The 21406-nt window shown below is 48.4% G+C and overlaps 1 protein-coding gene across 16 annotated transcripts in view; it reads right to left on the reverse strand.

Moving 5' to 3' along the window:
• The window catches only part of HDAC4 (histone deacetylase 4), a 177542-nt gene that overhangs the window by 105691 nt on the left and 50445 nt on the right, over positions 1-21406 (reverse strand). For 4 of the 16 annotated variants that reach the window (XM_085584658.1, XM_085584656.1, XM_085584657.1 and 1 more), the window contains exon 1: positions 5019-7833. The exons of 9 other annotated variants lie outside the window; for them this stretch is intronic. In XM_085584658.1, the coding sequence (XP_085440784.1) occupies positions 5019-5544 (526 nt within the window). In that variant the 5' untranslated portion in view covers positions 5545-7833. Of the gene's footprint in view, positions 1-5018; positions 7837-16952; positions 17060-21406 lie in introns of those variants that run through there. 3 more of the 16 variants (XM_085584664.1, XM_085584659.1, XM_085584654.1) reach the window with 3 other exon arrangements.

A 21406-nucleotide genomic window follows, 5' to 3' on the forward strand; every position in this document is an offset into this window, starting at 1 on the left:
ATGTCTTGCCTGGGTGACCTCCAGTGACCATAACCAGATGGAAGAGGAAGAGCAAACATCACTATTTTAAATATAATCGAGCCATCAGGTGCTCCAGAGTCAGTGGAGAGCACAGCCCGGGAGAATTCCCAGTTTTCCTGGGGAGCAGAGGATTTTCAGCTTCTCTGGTGGGCAGTTTCAGATAAAGATGTTCCTTCACAGGAGAAGAACCCATGGACAAAACAGAGCCCTGTAGCAGCACCCAGGTGCTCTGTGAAACAAATCCAATTTGGGCAATTTTTAAGAATTGTTTAATTCTAAGAAATAAAGTACATTAATTTCTCCACACATTAAAAAAAAAAAAACCGAAACCCACAAACCAATGATTTGCAATCTTTGTTTCAAAATGAGTATTAGATCAATCAGAGCAGAACATTTAGGAACATCTTTTAAAGCACTGACACCTGAAACACTTAAAGCAAAACTGAGCTACCCAAGACCAGGGTTCTGTCTTTGCTGTCCAAATAAAGCTCCATAAAATAAAATAAAATAAAATAAAATAAAATAAAATAAAATAAAAAACAAAAAATAAAGCTCTAAATCTCTGAGTCCTCCCACAGCACAAGGACGTGGAGCTTCTGGAGCACTGAAAAGAGGGCAAGCCATGCAATCAGGGCTTGACTCTCTCACAAACCACAAACCCTGGTTTGAATACTAAGACAGACCAGACAAGCTACAAAATATTCCCCAGCTCTCTGCTGGCCAAATTGGTCCTAAGCTACTAAACAGAATTGGCAAGAAAACATCCTCTCAAATTGGTTCTCTATGAATCAGTCTCATGATTTCCCCAAAACTCTACGACAAAGTGCTCTGTCCACAGAGCCTGGAGGGAAGCAGACACCAGCCTGGCTGATTCATGGCTCGAGTCAGGGAACATTTCGTGTAGCTTAGTTTCCAGATGGGCATTTCTACTCATTAATTAACAAGATGAAGCCATAATTCACTGATGGAAACTTGAACACTTTGGTTTTTATCTTAATCTGTTCCAAAGAGTTGTTTAAGTTATTCAGAAAATATAGCCAGGACAGGTTTGGAAGTAGCTGAGTTTGCAGGTTTTAAAGAAGTTGAAAATAGCAAAACAAAGGCAAAATATTTATAAGTTCAATCGAGAACAAATCAGAAACATGACAGATAAAAACCCTCAGAAAAGATGAAGCAGCAAAATGAACAATTTCACAGAACCAGAGAATTGTGAAGATTGGAAAATACCTCTGAGACCATTAAGTCCATCTTAGAGCAAAACCAAACCAGATGAAGACAAGGAAATACAACTTCTCCACTTAAAAAAGACAAGAAATGAAGATAAATGGAAGACTGAAACATTCAATGAGGTCTTAAAGAAAACTGCAAGCAGCCTGACTATAATTAACTCTGATGAGCTTAAAAATGCAGGGCAGAACTGGGAACGAAGAGGTTATTTAAATAGTTTTCCATTTATTCAGATCTTTCAACCTGATGCAAATCACCCTGGCCTACCTGAATTCCTGGAGCAAAGCAATGAGCAACTAAAAATTATCTTTAAAGGACACTCAGAGTAGGAGAAAGGCAAGAGCAAGAGGTAGAGAAAATCAGCATTACTGACTCAGATTTGTCCCTTTGGAGCTTGAAAAGCAGAATTAAAGCTAAAAAAAATAAATGGGAGATGCAGTGACAAAGGAGTAAAACCTCCCCATTGTGATAATGATAGAAAAAAGTACATCTAAAAATGGGAAATACCTGGCCAAGCAAGGCCAGAAGAAGGAAAAGCCAAGGGATTTTCCAAAACCAAGTACTCCACATTCAGTGATGATGCAGAGGATCCAAGTTTGCTCCTGGATGTGCCAACAGGGGCATGTGCAACGTCATCCCTTGGCAGCTTTGGTGGCCACAGCTTTAGCTTCAACACCTGAAGATGAATTGTGGGCAACCAAGGAGAAACCTCAAAGAGAAGATTTTTTAAAATGAGACACAGGGCCTGCAGAACATCATTTTGCCAGCATCAGTCTGTTCTCCACTGAGGGAAGACAACAGAGTGGTCCAGAGATATTTCTCAGGATGAGCAGTTTTCTGCTAACACTGTGAATTTGAGACCACTCCACCAACTTCTGTTTCCTTTGCTCATAAATATTCTGGACAGCACCTCGATGCACAACAGCAACCAGGGGCTTCTGAGCAGGCAGGGAACTTAAGAGGGTGGGCAGTCCCTGGCACAGGGTGCCCAGAGAAGCTATGGCTGCCCCTGGATCCCTGGAAGTGTCCCAGGCCAGGCTGGACGGGGCTTGGAGCAGCCTGGGACAGTGGCAGAGGGTGGAATGGGATGAGCTTTGAGGCCCCATCATTTTGGGATTCTACGAACCAGCACAAACCTCATCCCTTTCCATCAGGCTGCTGACAGAGAGGCCCAGGCTGTAGCACACAAGAGCTCCTGGCTGGTCCTGGCACTGCCCAGCAGTTCTGTGCTGTCTCCGTTACTCACGTCAGCCCACAGCAATTCCACGGATCTCTCTGAGGCACAGGAACGTGGGGTTTCTTTTCCCCCCTGCTCTCAGTATGCACAGTACATCAGCTATAAAAAGCACCTTGCATTTTGTACCCAAGCTGGGCCGGGAGAAGGACAATGTGCAAACAGGATTTCTCTGCGTTACTTCCTGGCAGGATCTGGGGAGGGTCCGTGGGTGGCTCTGCTCGAGTGTTTGGCTGAATTTAAAAAACAGATCATGCACTGCCCTTGGAGCCTTGGGATACCAGGCAGCTAAAACAGGCTGGCTGAGGAATAAAAAATCTCCACCCCTGACCATTAAGCACAGACCACTGGAACATCCTGACTTGCATATCAAGCATTTGTGACAAGTTACAATATTAGTAATGAGAACACTAATTATCATGGATGCGTTATTTATTTGTCTGCTCACTTGAAATTTACAGAGGGGGGGAACAAATCTTTCAACATTTACAAGAAAGCAATTAGGACAGCAAATGGATTATTTCTCTTTAAACCTATGAGAAAATGCTCAGTGCATATTTCCTCTCTAATTTGTCTGCACTCAAGGATCTATTTTTGGAAGTCTCCCTAGACTGTATTGTAGCACCACATGTACTGTAATGGCATTTTAATTAGCCCAGAGAGCTGGAAGATGCACTCTGCATCCGAAAGAGAGGCAGCCTAACAAAATGAGAGCATCCTTCTCTTCCCTTCTCAGAGATTTATAGCAGCTATCAGGCCAAAATACCAATTATGGCTTCAACTGGAACTGACCGTGACTGCTGCAAAGCCCCAGCACCTCACCCGGCCGGTGGAACTCCCTGGAAGCAAACCTGGGGTTTAAGTACTATTTATGCCTACTTTAAAGGTGGATGGTAAAAATAAAAATGCTGCAGCCACGCAGGGGCAGAATGGGGGACAGGAGGAGGGGAGACAAGTGAAAAAGAGACAGATCTGTCAGAGTTACCAAAACACCCATTTAGATAAAAGTTAATCCAATCCCGTTCATATGGGGTAATTCTTTAATTATTAGGATTATTACAACTACAGCAAACATTGAAGTGAGCCATCTTGCCTTGCCAGTGGGTGACATCATGCATCACCATCACATGAATGGTCTGGTATATATATATATTTAATTTGCCTTCATTCTTACTCCTTGCTTTGGATGCTGTAGAAAGTAGATCAGGCTGGTGGCTTCCTCAGTTCTGGAAGAGGCTGGCACAAGTGGAATAGCAAACCCCCCTCATGCCCTTGACAATCCTGACTGCTCCAGAGACATTCCAGAGTCCAGATGTCAGTGGGGGGGTTCCACCAAAGCCAGGAGCCCACCCCAGCACCCAGCACCCAGCTAGAGAGAACCAGGATGGGGTTCAAGCTTTCTTTTAGAATCCACACAAATACCTCAGAAGAATCTGAAAATACCCAGGTGCAATATTTGCAAGAGCTTGGTACTGCTCCCCTACCCTGGACCTTGTAAAGATAAATCCAGCAGGTCACAGTTTGGTTAACATCAAGGTAAAAGCATAAAAGGAAAAATAAAAAAAGCTCAAGGCTGGGCTGGATGGAGCTCTGAGCAGCCTGATCTAGTGAGTGGCACCCTGGCCCTGGCAGAGGCTTGGAACTGTATGGTCTTGAAGGTCTCTTCCAACCCAAACCCTCCTGGGACTCTGATGCTCAGCAGCTGTTAGCACAAAAATCAACATTTAATTTATTACTAGGAAGTTATCCTAGAAGCCAAAATAGCTAAGAAGCATTTAAACAGGAAACTGTGGTCCTCAAGGTGTTGATAGACTGATATCCAAATGACAAGACACCACTTCTCAAATGCTAAACCCTGGAAGTATTGTGTTCCACTTCCTATGCCATTATTTTCCTTAATTATTTGCAGTGGGAAGATAAAGCAACTCCTCCTAAACATGACAATCTTCAGCCTCCTCAGCAGACTCTGCTGACTTCATCCACACAAAACTGAGATGTGTCACTTTGGAAATCCACAGGAATAAAATAATGCTTTACATGCAAATGCAAGTGAGCAGAGGCTCGGAGTAGCCCATCCTCTCCATCAAAGAGGTTAACGCTCCCTGGCATAATTACAGCAAGAAGGAGGAGCTGCCTATTCCAGGAGATTTGCTTCCCTTCCCCTTCAGGCAAGGAAAGCCAGAAGTCCCCACAGCCAGCCTTTCCACTGCCCTCAACAAAGAATGCAGGGAAGGAAAAATAAAACACCTTAAAGGAAGAGAATGTATGCAATATTTTTTATGCCTATTTTTTCTTGCAAGTGAAAAAAAAAACCCACATATTTAATGCTGGTTTTCATTCCATTTTACTGTAGCTGGTTTTGAAATCAGCTCATTTGGTCCATAGGAAGTAACTACGGAAAGCCAGGTAAAATTAGGGCTAAGCTCAAGCACACACCTGAAGTAACCAGCACGCAGATGACGTGGGGCACCCTGGACCCCGAGGAGAGAGGGAAACCCAAGGAATGCACCTGCTTCCAGCCACAGCCCACACGCACCTGGCCAACAGCCTCCCACGGCGGCGTGCGGGCGCACGGAGCAGCGCCGTGTCCCGACCATTCCCGGAGGGCAGGAGCTGCAGCCCCAGCCCCGAGCGCTCTGCTCCAGCAGAGGGGCAGCCCCAGCCCCTTTGGCCCCTCCAGCGTCTGCCAGGAAAGGCTGAGCTCTGGTTTCCCCCGGCGGGCACCCCCCCACAGTGACATTCCCAGGCACAGGGCTGTGTCCCAGACCCGGCTCTATTTCAGGCTCTCCTGTGGCTGATGACAGAATGTCTCTGCTGGTGGCCACCCAACACCTCCATGTGTCCAGAGCAGAGCAAACCCCAACGCACAGCTCAGGGCTCCCCGGGGCACTGCGGGATTCAAGGTGGGATCTGCAGGATCCACCGTGTCCTGACGTTACATCAGTTCCAGGTGAGGCGCTGCCTGCAGGATCAGCCTGGCACTTTGCACAGCACGTCCCCCTTATCCCAGCCTTACCCCATAGAGTTCCACCAGGATCAACACCAGGCAGCAGGAAAAACATCTCTGTCTACCTGCTCCTGGCACAATTTCCTTATCACAAGGGCTGGAGCCCCTCTGCTCTGAAACCAGTCTGCAAGAGGCGGGAAAGAGAAGAGAAGGCTCCAGAGAGAGCTCAGAGCTCCTTCCAGGGCCTGAAGGGCTCCAGGAGAGCTGGAGAGGGTCTGGGGACAAGGGATGGAGGGACAGGACACAGGGAATGGCTCCCACTGCCAGAGGGCAGGGATGGATGGGAGATTGGGAATTGGGACTTGTTCCCTGGGAGGGTGGGCAGGCCCTGGCACAGGGTGCCCAGAGCAGCTGTGGCTGCCCCTGGATCCCTGGCAGTGTCCAAGGCCAGGCTGGACACTGGGGCTTGGAGCAGCCTGGGACAGTGGGAGGTGTCCCTGGTGGAATGGGACTGGATGAGCTTTAAGGTCTCTTCCCAGCCACATCCCTCTGGGATTCTGTGATTCCATAATACCTGCCATTTTCCACCAGCTTTAGATTGTCTGTATATATCATCTTCATGTCAATTATGTACAGATTTCTAAAATTTGGACTTCAGATATTTTTAAATCCCGGATAAAAAAAAAAAACAGACTCCCATTTCAAAGCATCTAAAAGTAGATTCCACTTTCGCAGACTTGGTGGAACAGCAATTTTCCCACTTGCAACGAAGGAGCCGAGACTCCACTGTTCATGACTATAAATATATTCATAGATATTTTCCCTGGCACAAAGCACTTCAATTTTAAAGGCAAGAGATTCATCAACTCTTCTGGAGAGCTTCATCCTTTTGCTGCTTTGATTCTGTCAGTGAGCACACGCTCCTGGCAGGAGTGGAGGAGGGCACAATCTGCCACCATCTGCAGGGTGCAATCCATCTGAAAAGGTGACTGTCCTCAAGAAATTAGCATAGTCCAAGCATTTAACTTCACTCTGGAATATTATGTTCAACCAACAGGCTCCTTCCACAGCCATTCTGCAAAATGTTCCTGTTCCCTGTGTGGTGCTGGGTTCTTTTGGATTTAAGTTGTAACGGAGCATTTTAACAGAAGCGGATAAAATTTTCCGTCCTTCTTGGGAGGCAAACAGGATAAAAGCAGGATTCCACCCTCCCAGTTAAATGCTTCTCCGGGAGATCAGCGTTATCAAAGTGAGGTGTTTAATCTGCTGAGACAGGTCCTGTGAACTTCAGCACAGTAAAAAAAGCCAACTCCCCAGGACTCCCTCAGCATTCAGCAGGAGAGGTGCTGCTGGCACCCAGCCACTCCCCAATCACCCACTATTCAGAACACTCGGATCCCCATTGGAGAGCCACAAATCCACAGACAGAATGCCCCTTTGATCCAAATGTTCCAGCAGGTTTTACAAAACTGATTGCTGATACAAGAATGAAGCGGGGAGGGGGGAGCACCTTGAAATTATCTGCAATTGTCAGCAGTGGGAGAGAGGTGAAGCACATTTTCAAGGCAAGAGAGAAGGTTCAGCAGCCTGCTTAATCTTCCCTTCTCTCTGGATGAATAAACTGTCAGGAAGAAATCCAGCTGAAAGATAGCCTGGCTCTTCCACAGCTTCAAACAAGGTTCCAGCTCCTGCCCAAATGCTCACAGGACATGATGTTCAAGCTAATGAGATGCCATGGGAAGAAAAGGCTCCCTCCTGGAAGGAGGGAACAAATTGTATGTGATGGGAAGCAAAGAGCACGGATTGCCTTTCAGCCCCACGCTTGGCTAGCACACAGGCTAAATAAGGCTGTGCCACACAAGTGATGATTCTGGGGAGGCTTAGGATGGATCTCAGGTAAAGGTTCTTCCCCCAGAGGATGCTGGGCACTGCCCAGGCTCCCTAGGGAATGGGCAGAGGCTGCCAGAGCTCCAGGAGTGTTTGAACACCACTCCCAGGGATGCCCAGGGTGGGACTGTTGGTGTCTGTGGGGTTGGATTTTGTGATCCTTGTGGGTCCCTTCCAGCTCTGGCAATTCCATGATTCCATGAACTATTTCTAATGCAGGCTGCATCCAAAGGTTCTGATCCCCTCCAGTGCAGAAAAGGGACATGAGCACACTAATTCAGCAACCCACTGCACTCATGTTAACCCAGGAAAAATTCCTGTGTGCAGCAGAGACTGCAGGGAGAACTGAGGCAAAGGAAACTGAGGCTTGGAGCTCTCCCTGGACACTGCTGGCAATGGGAGCCATCCAGGATTTCAGGTCTAAGCAGATGCCTTCTGGTCTTGGGAACTGCCTGAGCACGTGGCAGAATTGGAAAGAGCAGAGGGAAAAAAAAAAAAAAAAAAAAAAAAGGATTTTTTACTGAGGAAAATAAATATGGAGACATGGAAACAGGATGGTCAGCAAACAGATCAGCCCTTGGGTTTGATGGAGCAGTGGCTGTCAGGCTCCAAAGGCTTACAGCCCCAACCTTTCCCAGAGCTCCATGGCCCCTTCTCCTACACCCACCATCTTTCAGGATGGAAAACTCATCTTCACATACAATATCACATCCAAGCCTGTAACAGCATAACATCTCTGGCTCATCAGGGAAAAATCCTTTTGTCCAATGTTTTAAGGATCACAGACCAGCTGATCATGCTTATGAGCAGCCTGCAAGTCACCTCACACCTGCTGGAGACAACAATGACATGTTTGAGTGCCACCCTCACTCTCAAAAAGGGAGGAGGACAAGTTTTCCCCTTGCTTTGCTCAGATTTCAAGCAGGTGCACATAAAAATTGGGTAAGTTTGTGCACAAAGTTTGGACCAAAAATTACTGGCACCCAGAAATCAAAATCCTGTCCCAACATATTAATACAGGGTGCTCAAAACAAAACTGAAGATAGTGCTTGGTCAAAATCAAAAGCATCAGTGCAACAGTCCTGGAAGTACACAAACAAACAGCAATTAATCTGATCATGCAGTTAAAACCTGTCATGTCCAGGGTGACCATATTCCAGATGTCACCATTGGCTCTTCACCCTCAAAAGAAACAAACCCCCCAAAAATTCCAAGCACCAAGGGTTACTTTTAACTAAAGATAAGAATGGGAAGTCATTCATCAAAAAGACTGTTTTATTGTAAAATATGCAGACAAAGTATTTCTGTAGGAATTACTGCCCTTAAACTAGAGCCATGAAACAGCTGAACACTTTCTACAGAAAACTCTAGATGGAGACCATCAAATCCCAACTCAGAGGACAGCTCCCAGCACACACCCTCAGCACCTCTTTTGACTCATCCTGATGATGGAAAGGAGCAGAAAGCTCCAACAGAGGAAAATCTCACTATTGCCACCAGAAAGGCATAATCCACAACTCCCTCGCGTTCAAAAATTCCCTTTATTCTGGTTCTATGGCACATAAGGGGTTCACACAAGCTGAAATGCTCCCACAATGCATAATGGGTTTTCCTTACCACAATGGATCATTATTCCATGGTGATCTAATATAGTAATAGTAGATAATACCAGTAATAGGGATTTGCTTTAGTAAAAGCATTTTAAATTGCATTAAACACAGTAACATGAGAACGGCACATTCTTAAAATGGATATTTCTAATTCCTGGTGTGTAGAGGAGCAACTCCTGTTAGCAAGCTAAGGAGAAGCAAGTTTGTCTTAACACAAGGCCAATGCAAAATCATGGGACTTGTGCAAAAGGTTGGCAAGGCCCTCCAGATCATTGAGTCCAGCCATCAATTTAGCACCACTGCTAAACTTCACCCCCAGGTGTGGCCTCAACACTGGACTTTATTTTCAAAATAATGTGACAAAGAGTAAAAAATAAACTAAAAAGCATTTTAATGAGTGTTGTTGTCTGTTGCTTTAGGGCACAGAACTTTTACCTCCAAGGTCCAGCCTTCACAGGGGGCTAAACAGCACCAAACCACCTCATGGGCTGCACTTCCATAAGTGGATTGCTCCAGGTCTGTCTGGAGGCAGCCTTCATAGGGAATCAGGAATCTCAGGAGCTACAACACCCAGGGGACCTCTGAGTCCCTGAGGATCTCTCTGAGGGAGCAATCAGCATGATGAAATACTATTTTTGTGTTACAAATATACACAGATGTTCTAAAAAGTACTTGGCAGAGGTCTCCAGATGTAATTGCGAGTAGGTGGTTTGGGCTGGGAGGGACATTAAAGCTCATCCAGTTCCAACCTCCCAGGGTTGGAACCCTGGATTGGGCAGGGACACCTGCCACTAGCCCAGGTTGCTCCAGTTCATTTGAACTCATTTCTGTCTCATTATGTTGGGTTTTGCTTCATCACTTCAAGTACAAAAGTGTAAATTAAGACACTTACTCGTTAAGGCACCATTTACTCAGAAGTAGTCAGGCAAAAAAAGGGATGATTTTGGGGTTTGTTTTAAGAGTTTTTTCCTTAATCTGGAGTTTCTCTCCCATTTCTCACCTCAAATGTCTTAAATGTTGCCATCCATAGCCTTTCAAATCTAACTGATACCTCCAAGAAATCCATCAGAATTCCTTTTGAGCTTCTATAGCTAAGAGGTCCCTGCTTATCATGGGAGGGGGAGAAACACTGAAAATATGATCAGCAAATAGGGGAGTGGGCTCCACAAAATAAACCAGAATGAATTGGACCTAGAGAAAAGGAGGCTCAGTTTTCTCATTCCCTAGAACCAGTGCACATTTGTGAGCCTGAACATACTATCTGACCTGGATGTTATTTGAAATAAGAAACCACAGTGACTACAAATTTGTTAAATAGCAAACATCTCCATTAGTTTTGGCTGCATCCTCCAGTGTTTTACACCAACAGCTAATTCTGGGTTGCCTTCCTCCAGCCACTGATGGAGAATCCATCCTCTGCCTTTTGCTGGCTGGAGGCACTGCCATGCTGACATTCCCATCAAGCCAGCAGCGCCAATCAATGGCCTCCCCAAAAAAATCAATTCTGGCCCACATTTCAATCCCCCACCCAACACCCAGCCAGCAGGAATTGTTCATCCTTTGCACACCACGAGCAAAGGAGCAGCTGAAAACACTTGACATTTGTCAATGCAGATAAGATGCCCTCAGCACTGGGTACGGGTGCTCACTCCTGGTATCGGAAATGCATCAAGGCAGAACTGGTCCCAGCACTGCTGCAGCTCTGTACAAGGACTCATCTAATCCAAAGCCTTTCACAGAGACAGAGAATATCTTGAAAGAAATCCACAAGGACCATGGAGTCCAACCCCTGGCCCTGCACAGACTCAACAATCCCACCCTCTTCATCCCTGGGAGAGTTGTTCAAATCCTCCTGGAGCTCTGCAACCTTGGGGCTGTGACCATTCCCTGAGGAGCCTGAGCACTGCCCAGCACCCACTGGGGGAAGAACCTTTTCCTCATATCCAGCCTCACTCTGTGGTTTGATCCCTTTCTGCTGCACATTAAGAAGCCATTGAGCAACACAAGTAAATCCTCACTGCTTTCCCTCAAACTCCTCCTCGATACCCAAGGCATGTCCTTGGACAGGTTTTTTTGAGCATCTTGTTCTCAAGCCAGTTTAAAATTCACTGCACCCCTGCATCACTGTCATCCTCTACTCCTGTCTCTGGCATACATGAGGTTTGACCTTTTCAGATTTACATTTACAGCGTTCACAATCCCTGTGAGCTTTGCCACAGATAGGGAAAAAAACAAGTTGAGAGGAATTTCTGGAATGGTGACTGGGCTGCTGCTGTTTCCTAAGGCAAAACACACACTGCTTCTACTCTAGCTTCCTAATACCCTGGTAAACAAGAGAAAATTGATTGACAAAGGAACTCTAACTAGCTGGAATCTTTTGAAAGATGGAAAACAGACTTCCAAGGCTGCCCACACAAGTGAAGAAGCTTCGGCAGTCACTGTTCAAGGGTAGCACAAACAATGCTCCAAATGAAGAATGCAGCAGGAAAAAAAATGCAGCCCAGCAGCTGGATTTCCAACTGAAGGAAGGAAAGCCAGACACTTCCAAAAGTGTCCCACCACATATCCAGCTTCACGCTTCTCCCTTTCCTTTGTGCTGCAGATGCCGTGCTTGTTTTCCTGGTATCCTTGATTTATGTGGATCCCTTCCACCCAGCTGTCCCAGCACTACACAGAGCCTCAGTGTGTTCCCAGGCTGTGGGAACCCCAGCCTGGAGCAGATCTTCCTCTCCCATCCAGCCTCTAGAGGGAGGCAGGCATGCTTTTCCTAACACATCCACCACTTACAACACACACCCAAACCCCAAAGCTCTGGATTTTAACAAGGCTTGGAGTGAAAGGATACAGGGAATGGCTTCCCACTTCCAGAGGGCAGGGTCAGATGGGATATTGGGAAGGAATTGTTCCCTGGCAGGGTGGGCAGGCCCTGGCACAGGGTGCCCAGAGCAGCTGTGGCTGCCCCTGGATCCCTGGCAGTGCCCAAGGCCAGGCTGGACAATGGGGCTTGGAGCACCCCGGGATAGTGGAAGGTGGTGGAACTGGGTGAGTTTTAAGGTCCCTCCCAACCCAAACCATTCCATGATTTGTCAGCACTCCCATCCTGTGAGGCTGTATGAGAGCAGAAACAGGCTCTTGGATAAAGATATCCAGCTGATATCCAACAATGATCCTCCTCAGACATTTGTATTCCCGGGCTTGGCTTGTGAAGGTACCACAAACTTTGTCTTCCTCAGCCCTAAATGCCCTTCAGTGCTACAGAACACCCATGCCTAAATTACCCCTTTTGATGTGTCTCATTTATTAACATGGAACATAAAGGGCACAAAGAAAAAAGGCTGTGTTCAAGGAATGGCAGCATTCCCCAAGTCACTTTTCCAGACCTCCTACCCCAGACTTGCCATCCTGCCAGTCACTGGTCTCCCACCAAATCATGGAATCATTAAAGCTGGAAAAAACCAAGCCCAACCATTCCCCAGCACTGCCAACTCCACCACTGAACCACGTTCCCAAGTGCCACATGCACAGTCTGGAATAACTTTGCCTCAAAACAAATTCATCTGCCATTTATAATGAATGGGTGAGATCCATAATATTTTATATTTAATCGCCTTTTGACATTTCCAGCACAAGACACCAATGTATTTGTACAACAGTGTTATAGATCAGAAGTATCTGCCTCTGCTTTTAGCAATTTTATTTCCTAGAATACTTCTGCTACGCACACTCCATCTGTCTTGTCCACCATCAATAAAATCCATTGATCAGTGTCAGCCACCAAAACCTAGAAAAAAGGTAAAGAGAGGATAAGGAATTGAGAGCTGACTGCAAAGGAGGCAGGTCCCAGGGCAGAGGATGTGGAATTACTGTGAGAAGGGAGATAGGTAGCAAAAATTTTAGGAAAGGTGAAAAAAAGTAAGAAAATAGGACACAGCTGGTTAAAACAATACCTTCCTAGTCCCGCTTGGGGGTAAGAGCTGGGTTTCAGCTTTGCTTGGGAAGCTCTGCCTGTGAAAGGGAGACTTCACAGTACTACCCATAGGCTTTTGAGCAAAGCAGCCAAAGAAGAGCCATCAGCAGAGCTTTGTCCCACCAGAGGAGGGATCACCCATGGACTGGCTGCTCCTTCTCTCCTTCCAAAAACCAAAACAGGCATGGGGGTTTCTCCAGCAGTTTGGGACATGCTGTGCACACAGTTCTCTCAGTCCGTGTGCCATGTCCTGAAAAAACACAGCAGGAAGCAGAAGCAGCACCTAGAAGTCTTGAAGGGATAGCTGATTTTTTCACCCCAAGAAATCAAAAACTGTAGTGTGCCAAGAAGACAACAAACTATCAAGAGGCTGCCAGGTTATTGTACTGCTTCTTAAATTGTGATTGCCACCACAAACTCCATCATCTGGGGCTAAGTGGAGCTCCAAAGACATCTGTGGGATTAGAGATTAGTTCAGACAGTTTGAGTTATTCCCTCCAAGCTTGGAAGGAGATGTAGAAGAGAGGGGAGTTTTGAGGGCTTTTCTCAGTTTCTTTGGTGTCCTCCAGCCTGGTCTCTCCTTGATTCACTTCATTCCTACTCAAAAAAAACTCTGGCTGTTCATGGGCAGGATGGACTTTGCAGGACATGAAGCTGTGACTGCACAGGCAGCTCCAAGGCCACAAGTGCTGGAGGCACCAGCCCTGCACTGTGCCTTAGCTAATGGGGGAAAGGCAGAGCAAAAAAGGCACCAGGATGGGGGCACAGAAATTTGGATTTTCAGAACAGGCCCCAAACCATGCCCCCAGGTGCCACATCCTTGTCACTCCCAGGCATGGTGACTCCACCACTGCCCTGGGAAACCTGGTCCAACGCCTGATCAGGGAAGAAATTTCTCCCAATATCCAATATCCTAAACCTTCCCTGGCCCAGCCTGAGGCCATTCCCTCTCCTCCTGTCCCTGTTCCCTGGAGCAGAGCCCGAACCCCCAGGCTGTCCCCTCCTGGCAGGAGCTGTGCAGAGCCACAAGGACCCCCCTGAGCCTCCTTTTCTCCAGGCTGAGCCCCTTCCCTGCCCCCTCAGCCCCTCCTGGGGCTCCAGCTCCTTCCCAGGTCCGTCCCCTGCCCCGGACTCACCCCAGCCCCTCAGTGTCCCTCTTGTCATGAGGGGTTCAGAAGTGACCCCAGGATTCCAGTGTGGCTCTCAGAGAGGGAGAGCTGAGCTAGCTCCCCCTGGGGCAGCACTTTAGGCCAGGTTCCCTAAACACACATCAAAAACCATGAATAAAACCACATGAGGCAAAGCTAGTTTTACTCTGTGGACACCATTAGAAACACAACCTGGTGGGTTTTATTCTGCACGCACAAAATAATCTCTCCTCAGAGGTAGATGCTCTGTGTAAAAACCACCACAAAGGAATTTGAACATGAAGTTTGGAAACACACAAATCCAAGTGGCTCTTGTTTGCCCACAGTTTAGGGGTCTTCCCACTTAAGGAGACATAGCTCCAGTGTGGAGCTGGTGCTCCACCCCCTGCCATGGCAGGGACACCTCCCACTATCCCAGGCTCCTCCAAGCCCCATCCAAATGACCTTGGACACTGCCAGGGATCCAGGGGCAGCCACGGCTTCTCTGGGCACCCTGTGCCAGGGCCTGCCCACCCTCTCAGGGAAGGATTTCTCCCCAGTATCTCATCAAAACCTGCCCTCCTTCAGTTTAAGGCCAATCCTCCTCATCCCATCACGCCATGGCTTTGTGCAAAGTCCCTCTCCAGCTTTCTTGTCAGAAGCCTTCCCTTTCCCATCTTCCTCCTGCATCTCATTTCTGCCTCTGCGATAACGTTTTGATTGAAGCAAAACACCTGTGCCTGCAGACCAGCAAAAGGATTAATTAAAACAAAATAATAATAAACAACCCCTCTGCACATCTAATACAATCTAATACAAATTAACACTCATATTTTGAAGTACCAGGAACAAGTCAGTCAAAGCTGAGTTTATATTTCCAAAGGACAAAGGGTCTTTACACAGATTGTCAGAAATAAACCATTTTCATTTCAAGTCAAAATCCCAGCTGGAAATTCTAGTCATACATACCTTATCCAGAGTTCAAGGAGCATTTGGGAAACCACAGGTTGGGATTGTTGGGGTGTTCTGTGCAGGGCCAGGAGCTGGACTGGATGATCCTTGAGGCTCCTTCCAACTCAGGAAATCCTGAGATTTTATCATTCGACTTTTCACCAGTTTTTGTCTGTCTAATCCCTGGGAAGAGCAAGGAGCCAGGCTCCAGCCTGCCCGCCAAGAGCACTCCAGCAGCTCTGCTGCCAAAGGGTAAAATGCTTCTTGAAGCATCTGCAGTTCTCAAATAAAAGGGAACATCACTCACTAAACCAGCATAAAACAGAAGGTCCTGGCCTATGGATTCTCTATTAATAGTGACAGGCTGGAGCTCACAAGTAGCACTTAGAAGAGTGAAAGAATAAAAACCCAACACGAAGACGTTTTGTTGTGAAGAGCTTAAAAAAGTGAGGAGCAAATCAAGGACCCAGAAAATGGTGAAAAAAAACAGAAACATCCTCAAAAAACTTCCAAGTGTAGTCCTAAATTTGAGAATGACAGCATCCTAGAGTATTTAACAATTTCCACTTAAGTCAAGCTAATAGAAAAATTGAACTTTAATTTCCACTGAATTACTGCCAAAAGTTTTCCTTTGGTTGAGGATGGAAAAAGCATTCTCTCTCCTGCTTTTTCAGCTTGTTCAGTTCATGATACACAGCAAGGAAAGGAGAGTTTCACAGGGACACAGAGTGACAGGACAAGGGGGAATGGCCTTAAACTGGAGGAGGGCAGGGTCAGATGGGATATTGGGCAGGAACTGTTCCCTGGCAGGGTGGGCAGGCCCTGGCACAGGGTGCCCAGAACAGCTGTGGCTGCCCCTGGATCCCTGGCAGTGTCCAAGGCCAGGTTGGACAGGGCTTGGAGCAACCTGACATGGTGGAAGGTGTCCCTACCTTTTTGTGCAGGCTGCCCTCTCCCTCACTCCTGAGCCTTAACTGCAGCCAGCTGCAATTTCAAAATGCAGCTGTTCATAAATCAAAGGTTGGCAGGTCCTTCAAAACAATCCAGTCCCTGCAGCTGTGACTGCTGAGCTCTGGTAACACCTGGGCAGGGGAGCAGCAGCATCAGTCTGGGCAGGTCCCCAGCTCCCCTCAGGCCTTAGGCTGTATTCCTGAGGCTTGGCTAGCCTGGAAAGCAGTATTAGATGGCCGAGGATCCACAAAAACACCGGAGCGTTAAGCAGCCACTCATCCTGCATGACAAGGTGAGTCAGAAGATGCTAGAAATCCACTGGGGTGCTTCATAAAGCATTTAGAACTTGTCAAAAAAACCCACAAACCCAAGCAGAACTTCTGCCCTAGGGATCCACCTGACTCCAGAGGGCTTTCCTGTTCTGTCTCCCACCTCAGCTAGGCTGAGGAAGGGCAGCTCCCTGAGGGGCTCCTAAACACCTCTGACACACCTTTAAACAGGGACACAAGGACCAGTACAAAATTCCAAACAGAGAAAAGACCTATTTGATAAAGCCATAAAATAAAAAAAAAGTCCTCTATGATCATTGAATGGAATTGTTCCCTCAGCACTGCCAAGGCCACCACTAAATCATGTCTCCAGGTGCCACATCCACTTGCCTTTTGAATCTCTGCAGGGATGGGGACTCCATCACTGCCCTGTGGACAGCCTGTGCCAGGACTGCCTCCAAGGAGTAAAACCAGCTGGGAACAAGATCCCCAAGTGTGGAGAATGAGGCAGGCAGGCCTGTGAGTGTTCATTTCCATGGGGAAACTCTGAGGTTGTCCAAAACCTGCCAAAATTAACGACCGGAGAGTCCAGAGCAGGAAAAGATGGGTGGAGGGGAAAAAGCCTGCATGCTCTCTAGTGTTTTATCAACATTTATTGATTTATTTTAAAAGCTGGGTGGAACATGAGGGAATTAATAGACCACCATATGCCCATGTGCTGCATCTGCTACAGCCATTTATTCTTATAGTTCTTTTATTACCTTCTTTGGGAACTGAATGAGAGAAGGATCAGCATCCTGACACTTGGAAATTAGCTCATTTTCACAACTGTCAGCAGGAAAGCAGGAATTAATCCTCTAATTTCAGCCTGAAAAATAGTGAGAGCAAGCCCAATTAACAAAATAAAAATAAAAATTGTCTCTGTGTTTGTAAGAGGAGCGGGGGGAAAGTGCTTGGAAGAGCAGTGGCCTTATTATGCTGGCAAGGCTACAGCCCATGAGATCAATGTTTTGATGAGCACAAGAATTTGTGCCAGAGGGGGACGGGAAGCAGGAGAAGCGACTTCAATGGGCTGAAAGCACGGAGAATGGAAGAGGCAGGGAAGTGGTTTGGGAATGAACTGGGTATGGGGTGTATTTAGGACGAGGGAGAGCAGGGAAATGCCTGGACAGGGACATGGGAGCAGGGCAGGACCTCAGCTACCAGCCCTGAAGGCTGGGACGAAAGAGGACAAGAGGCAATGTGGTCACACTCACAAGTGAAAGAGGCTACTTAGAAGTGGAAAGGAAAGGAGAAGGATTTCCAGTGGACTTTGCACACCTTAAGAGAAGCACCATCTGCCCTCACCAGGCAAGCTCAAAGGGAACCCACAAAACCTCAGCCAGCTCCCAGAAACAGCTCTGTATCCAGCTTGGAGACCTCTCTAAGGTACCAGAGATTTGAAGTGAAGAGCAGATAAGACTCCTGTGGGGTTTGGCCGTTTTTCGGGGGTTTTAGCGCCTGTCCAAAAGCCTTCCTGCACAGCAGCAGCAGCAGCATCAAGTCGTGTCCTGTCCCAGGGCTCAGTTTGCCAATGGGATTTATTTCTGGGTTTGCAATCCCCCTGAAGCTGAGAGGTACATTTCGGCACTGCGTTTGCCTGGCTCATGATCCCATGGCAGTCACATCTTCTAGGTCAGAAAGAGGATTCTCTAACAGTCACAGAATTTATTGAGTTGGAAGACACCTGTAGGGATCATCCAGTACCCTGGCACCTGACCCTTAACAGGACAACCCCAAGAATCCTTCTTTGTGCCTGAGAGGGTTGTCCTGGAGAAATTTTAATTTGATTGAAATTCCTATTAAGAAAAAAAACAAGAAACTGAAACCCACAGGTAATGAAACGCAAAGATAAACCTGAACACCTTCACACAAAAACACTCATCACAGCAACCTTGGGCAGAAGCCCTGTGCTTCCACACCGAGACCTCATGGATCAGCCTCTGGAAGACAAGCCCAAATCTGTGCATTCCAAGATGAATTTATACACCCAGCTGTAGGAATGTGCCCCCTGTTGACAGAGTGACCAAATTATCCTTTGTCTGCTTGAAAAGGAAAAAAGCCTAGAAGTTTCTCTCCTCAATTTGGTAAAAAGACAGCTCATAGGACCTTGGGGACTTCACCTCAGACCTGGGACTGCCAATCGTACAGAGGCCAAAAGGTCCTGCCAAGGTAATTCACTAGAAAAAGAAGAGAACAAAGGAAGTAAATAGCTTTTGTGGAGTGTTTTAGCAGGAGCAAGAACCCCTTGCCCCTGACTCGGGTTTTTCTTTGTAAGAGCTTTGTTATTTTGCCTTTTATTAACTTTTTCCTTTTCTGTTTCAGAAGCCATCCTGCTAATTTTATGCCATTCGAGGTAGCTGAGCTATCTCAGGTGTGATAGGTTCTCTGAGAGCTGGCAAGAGCTGGCTCAAGGAGAAACCTATCAGCCAGCATCCAGTGGGAGAGGGCTGGAAGGGAAAGAACAGCCAGTGCCCCAGCTCTCCCCTGACACACAGGCGCTGCCCCGGGCTGGTGTTGCACAGGAACAAAGGCGCCCTGAAGTGCAGTTTGACTGACACAGGGCAGGAGCTGAGCGGCGATCCGCGGCTGCCAGAGCCGCACTCCATGCAACCAGCACGGGCCCATCCACGGCTGCCAGAGCCGCACTCCATGCAACCAGCACGGGCTCATCCTTGGCTGTCAGAGCCGCACTCCATGCAACCAGCACGGGCCCATCCGTGGCTGTCAGAGCCGCACTCCATGCAACCAGCACGGGCCCATCCGCGGCTGCCAGAGCCGCACTCCATGCAACCAGCACGGGCCCATCCGCGGCTGCCAGAGCCGCACTCCATGCAACCAGCACGGGCTCATCCTTGGCTGCCAGAGCCGCACTCCATGCAACCAGCACGGACCCATCCTTGGCTGTCAGAGCAGCACTCCATGCAACCAGCACGGACCCATCCTTGGCTGTCAGAGCAGCACTCCATGCAACCAGCATGGACCCATCCTTGGCCGTCAGAGCCGCACTCCATGCAACCAGCACGGGCCCATCCGCGGCTGCCAGAGCCGCACTCCATGCAACCAGCACGGGCCCATCCTTGCCTGCCAGAGCAGCACTCCATGCAACCAGCACGGGCGCATCTGCGGCCGTCAGAGCCTCACTCCATGCAACCAGCACGGGCCCATCCTTGGCTGTCAGAGCAGCACTCCAACCAGCACGGGCCCATCCTTGGCTGCCAGAGCAGCACTCCATGCAACCAGCACGGGCCCATCCTTGGCTGTCAGAGCCGCACTCCATGCAACCAGCACGGGCTCATCCTTGGCTGTCAGAGCAGCACTCCATGCAACCAGCACGGGCCCATCCTTGGCTGTCAGAGCAGCACTCCATGCAACCAGCACGGGCCCATCCTTGGCTGTCAGAGCAGCACTCCATGCAACCAGCACGGGCCCATCCGCGGCTGTCAGAGCAGCACTCCATGCAACCAGCACGGGCCCATCCTTGGCCGTCAGAGCCGCACTCCATGCAACCAGCACGGGCCCATCCGCGCCTGCCAGAGCAGCACTCCATGCAACCAGCACGGGCTCATCCGCGCCTGCCAGAGCCGCACTCCATGCAACCAGCACGGGCCCATCCTTGGCTGCCAGAGCAGCACTCCATGCAACCAGCACGGGCCCATCCTTGGCTGTCAGAGCAGCACTCCATGCAACCAGCACGGGTGCATCTGCAGCTGCCAGAGCCGCACTCCATGCAACCAGCACGGGCCCATCCTTGGCTGTCAGAGCAGCACTCCATGCAACCAGCACGGGTGCATCTGCAGCTGCCAGAGCCGCACTCCATGCAACCAGCACGGGCCCATCCGTGGCTGCCAGAGCAGCACTCCATGCAACCAGCACGGGCCCATCCTTGGCTGTCAGAGCCGCACTCCATGCAACCAGCACGGGCCCATCCGTGGCTGCCAGAGCAGCACTCCATGCAACCAGCACGGGCCCATCCTTGGCTGCCAGAGCCGCACTCCAACCAGCACGGGCCCAACACGCCATGTGTCCGACACCGCCCAGCACGGTGCGGCCGTACGCAAACCAGCTCCTCCAGACAAGGCATGGGTTATTCCCCCCCTTCCCCCCACTAAGGCATTCTGCATTTTCCCAGCTTGTAATAAATCTTCAGACACAAATGCGTAGTTAGCAGCTCGCTGTACCGCTCTCTCCCCACAGCTCGGCAGGGAGGATTAGCGTGTCGAATAAAGCAAAGGCGTAATCCCAGCAGAGCTCAGGGAGAACCTGTGGCCACACCCCAGCCGGACATGCTCTGACCTCTCCATGCCCAACTCCAGCCTACTCCCTCTTCTCTCCACAGTAGAGATACTTCCCTTCCTCTTTTGCTACCCCCTGAGCTGCTCAAGAGGAGGGCCAGGCTGGCTTGGGGCTGGGACAAAAGAGTTTTCCCCCATTTCATAAGGTGGCCTTCAGAAAGAGCCCCAAACTGCAGCTCTTGTGCTGACCCTCAACTGGTCCCACTTTCCTTGCACTTCAAGAAGCTCTGCACAGGGTAGCCAAGGGTGTGGATAAACATGGGATGACAGAATGGGTCAGGCTGGAAAGCAGGATCATCCTGGAGCACACGGCACAAGGATCATTCCATACTCTGTGAATCTCAGTCCAACTTACCTAAAAGATTTACAAATTCAAGAGAAACAGCACAGACCATAAACACCTAGTTCTCCTAGCTGGAAAAGAGTAGGAACCGGGGGAAGAGCTGCTGGGCCACAGGAGGGTCCCTGCCAGCAGCAGCAGACTGGTACTACGCTGCTGCAGCTCTCGCACCACACACAAAGAGAGCAAACAAACTTCTACCATAATTAACTCATGAAAATTACACCATTACATTCCTGCAAATAATTAGGAGACAAAAGAGAATATACAAAGACCCTGCCAACACCATAAAATAAACTGAAGACATTGTTTCATACTAATTTTCTCATAAACCATTTCAAGACAAACGTGACTGTAGGTAAGAAAAGTCTAACATCCATGACTTCTGAGGTCACTCATCAATCCAAGGAACACCTTGGGGTGGAAAAGTGGATTTCAGTGGATTAGGGGTAGAAAAGGGTGTCAACATCTGCCCAATAGCTTGCACCAAACTCTGCTCCTCAGCCTTCAGCTCTGCTAGCACAGAAATCCAGGCCAAAGA

This window comes from Lonchura striata, chromosome 7 (genome assembly GCF_050655825.1).
Source record: "Lonchura striata isolate lonStrDom1 chromosome 7, ASM5065582v1, whole genome shotgun sequence".
Classification (NCBI taxonomy): Eukaryota; Metazoa; Chordata; class Aves; order Passeriformes; family Estrildidae; genus Lonchura; species Lonchura striata.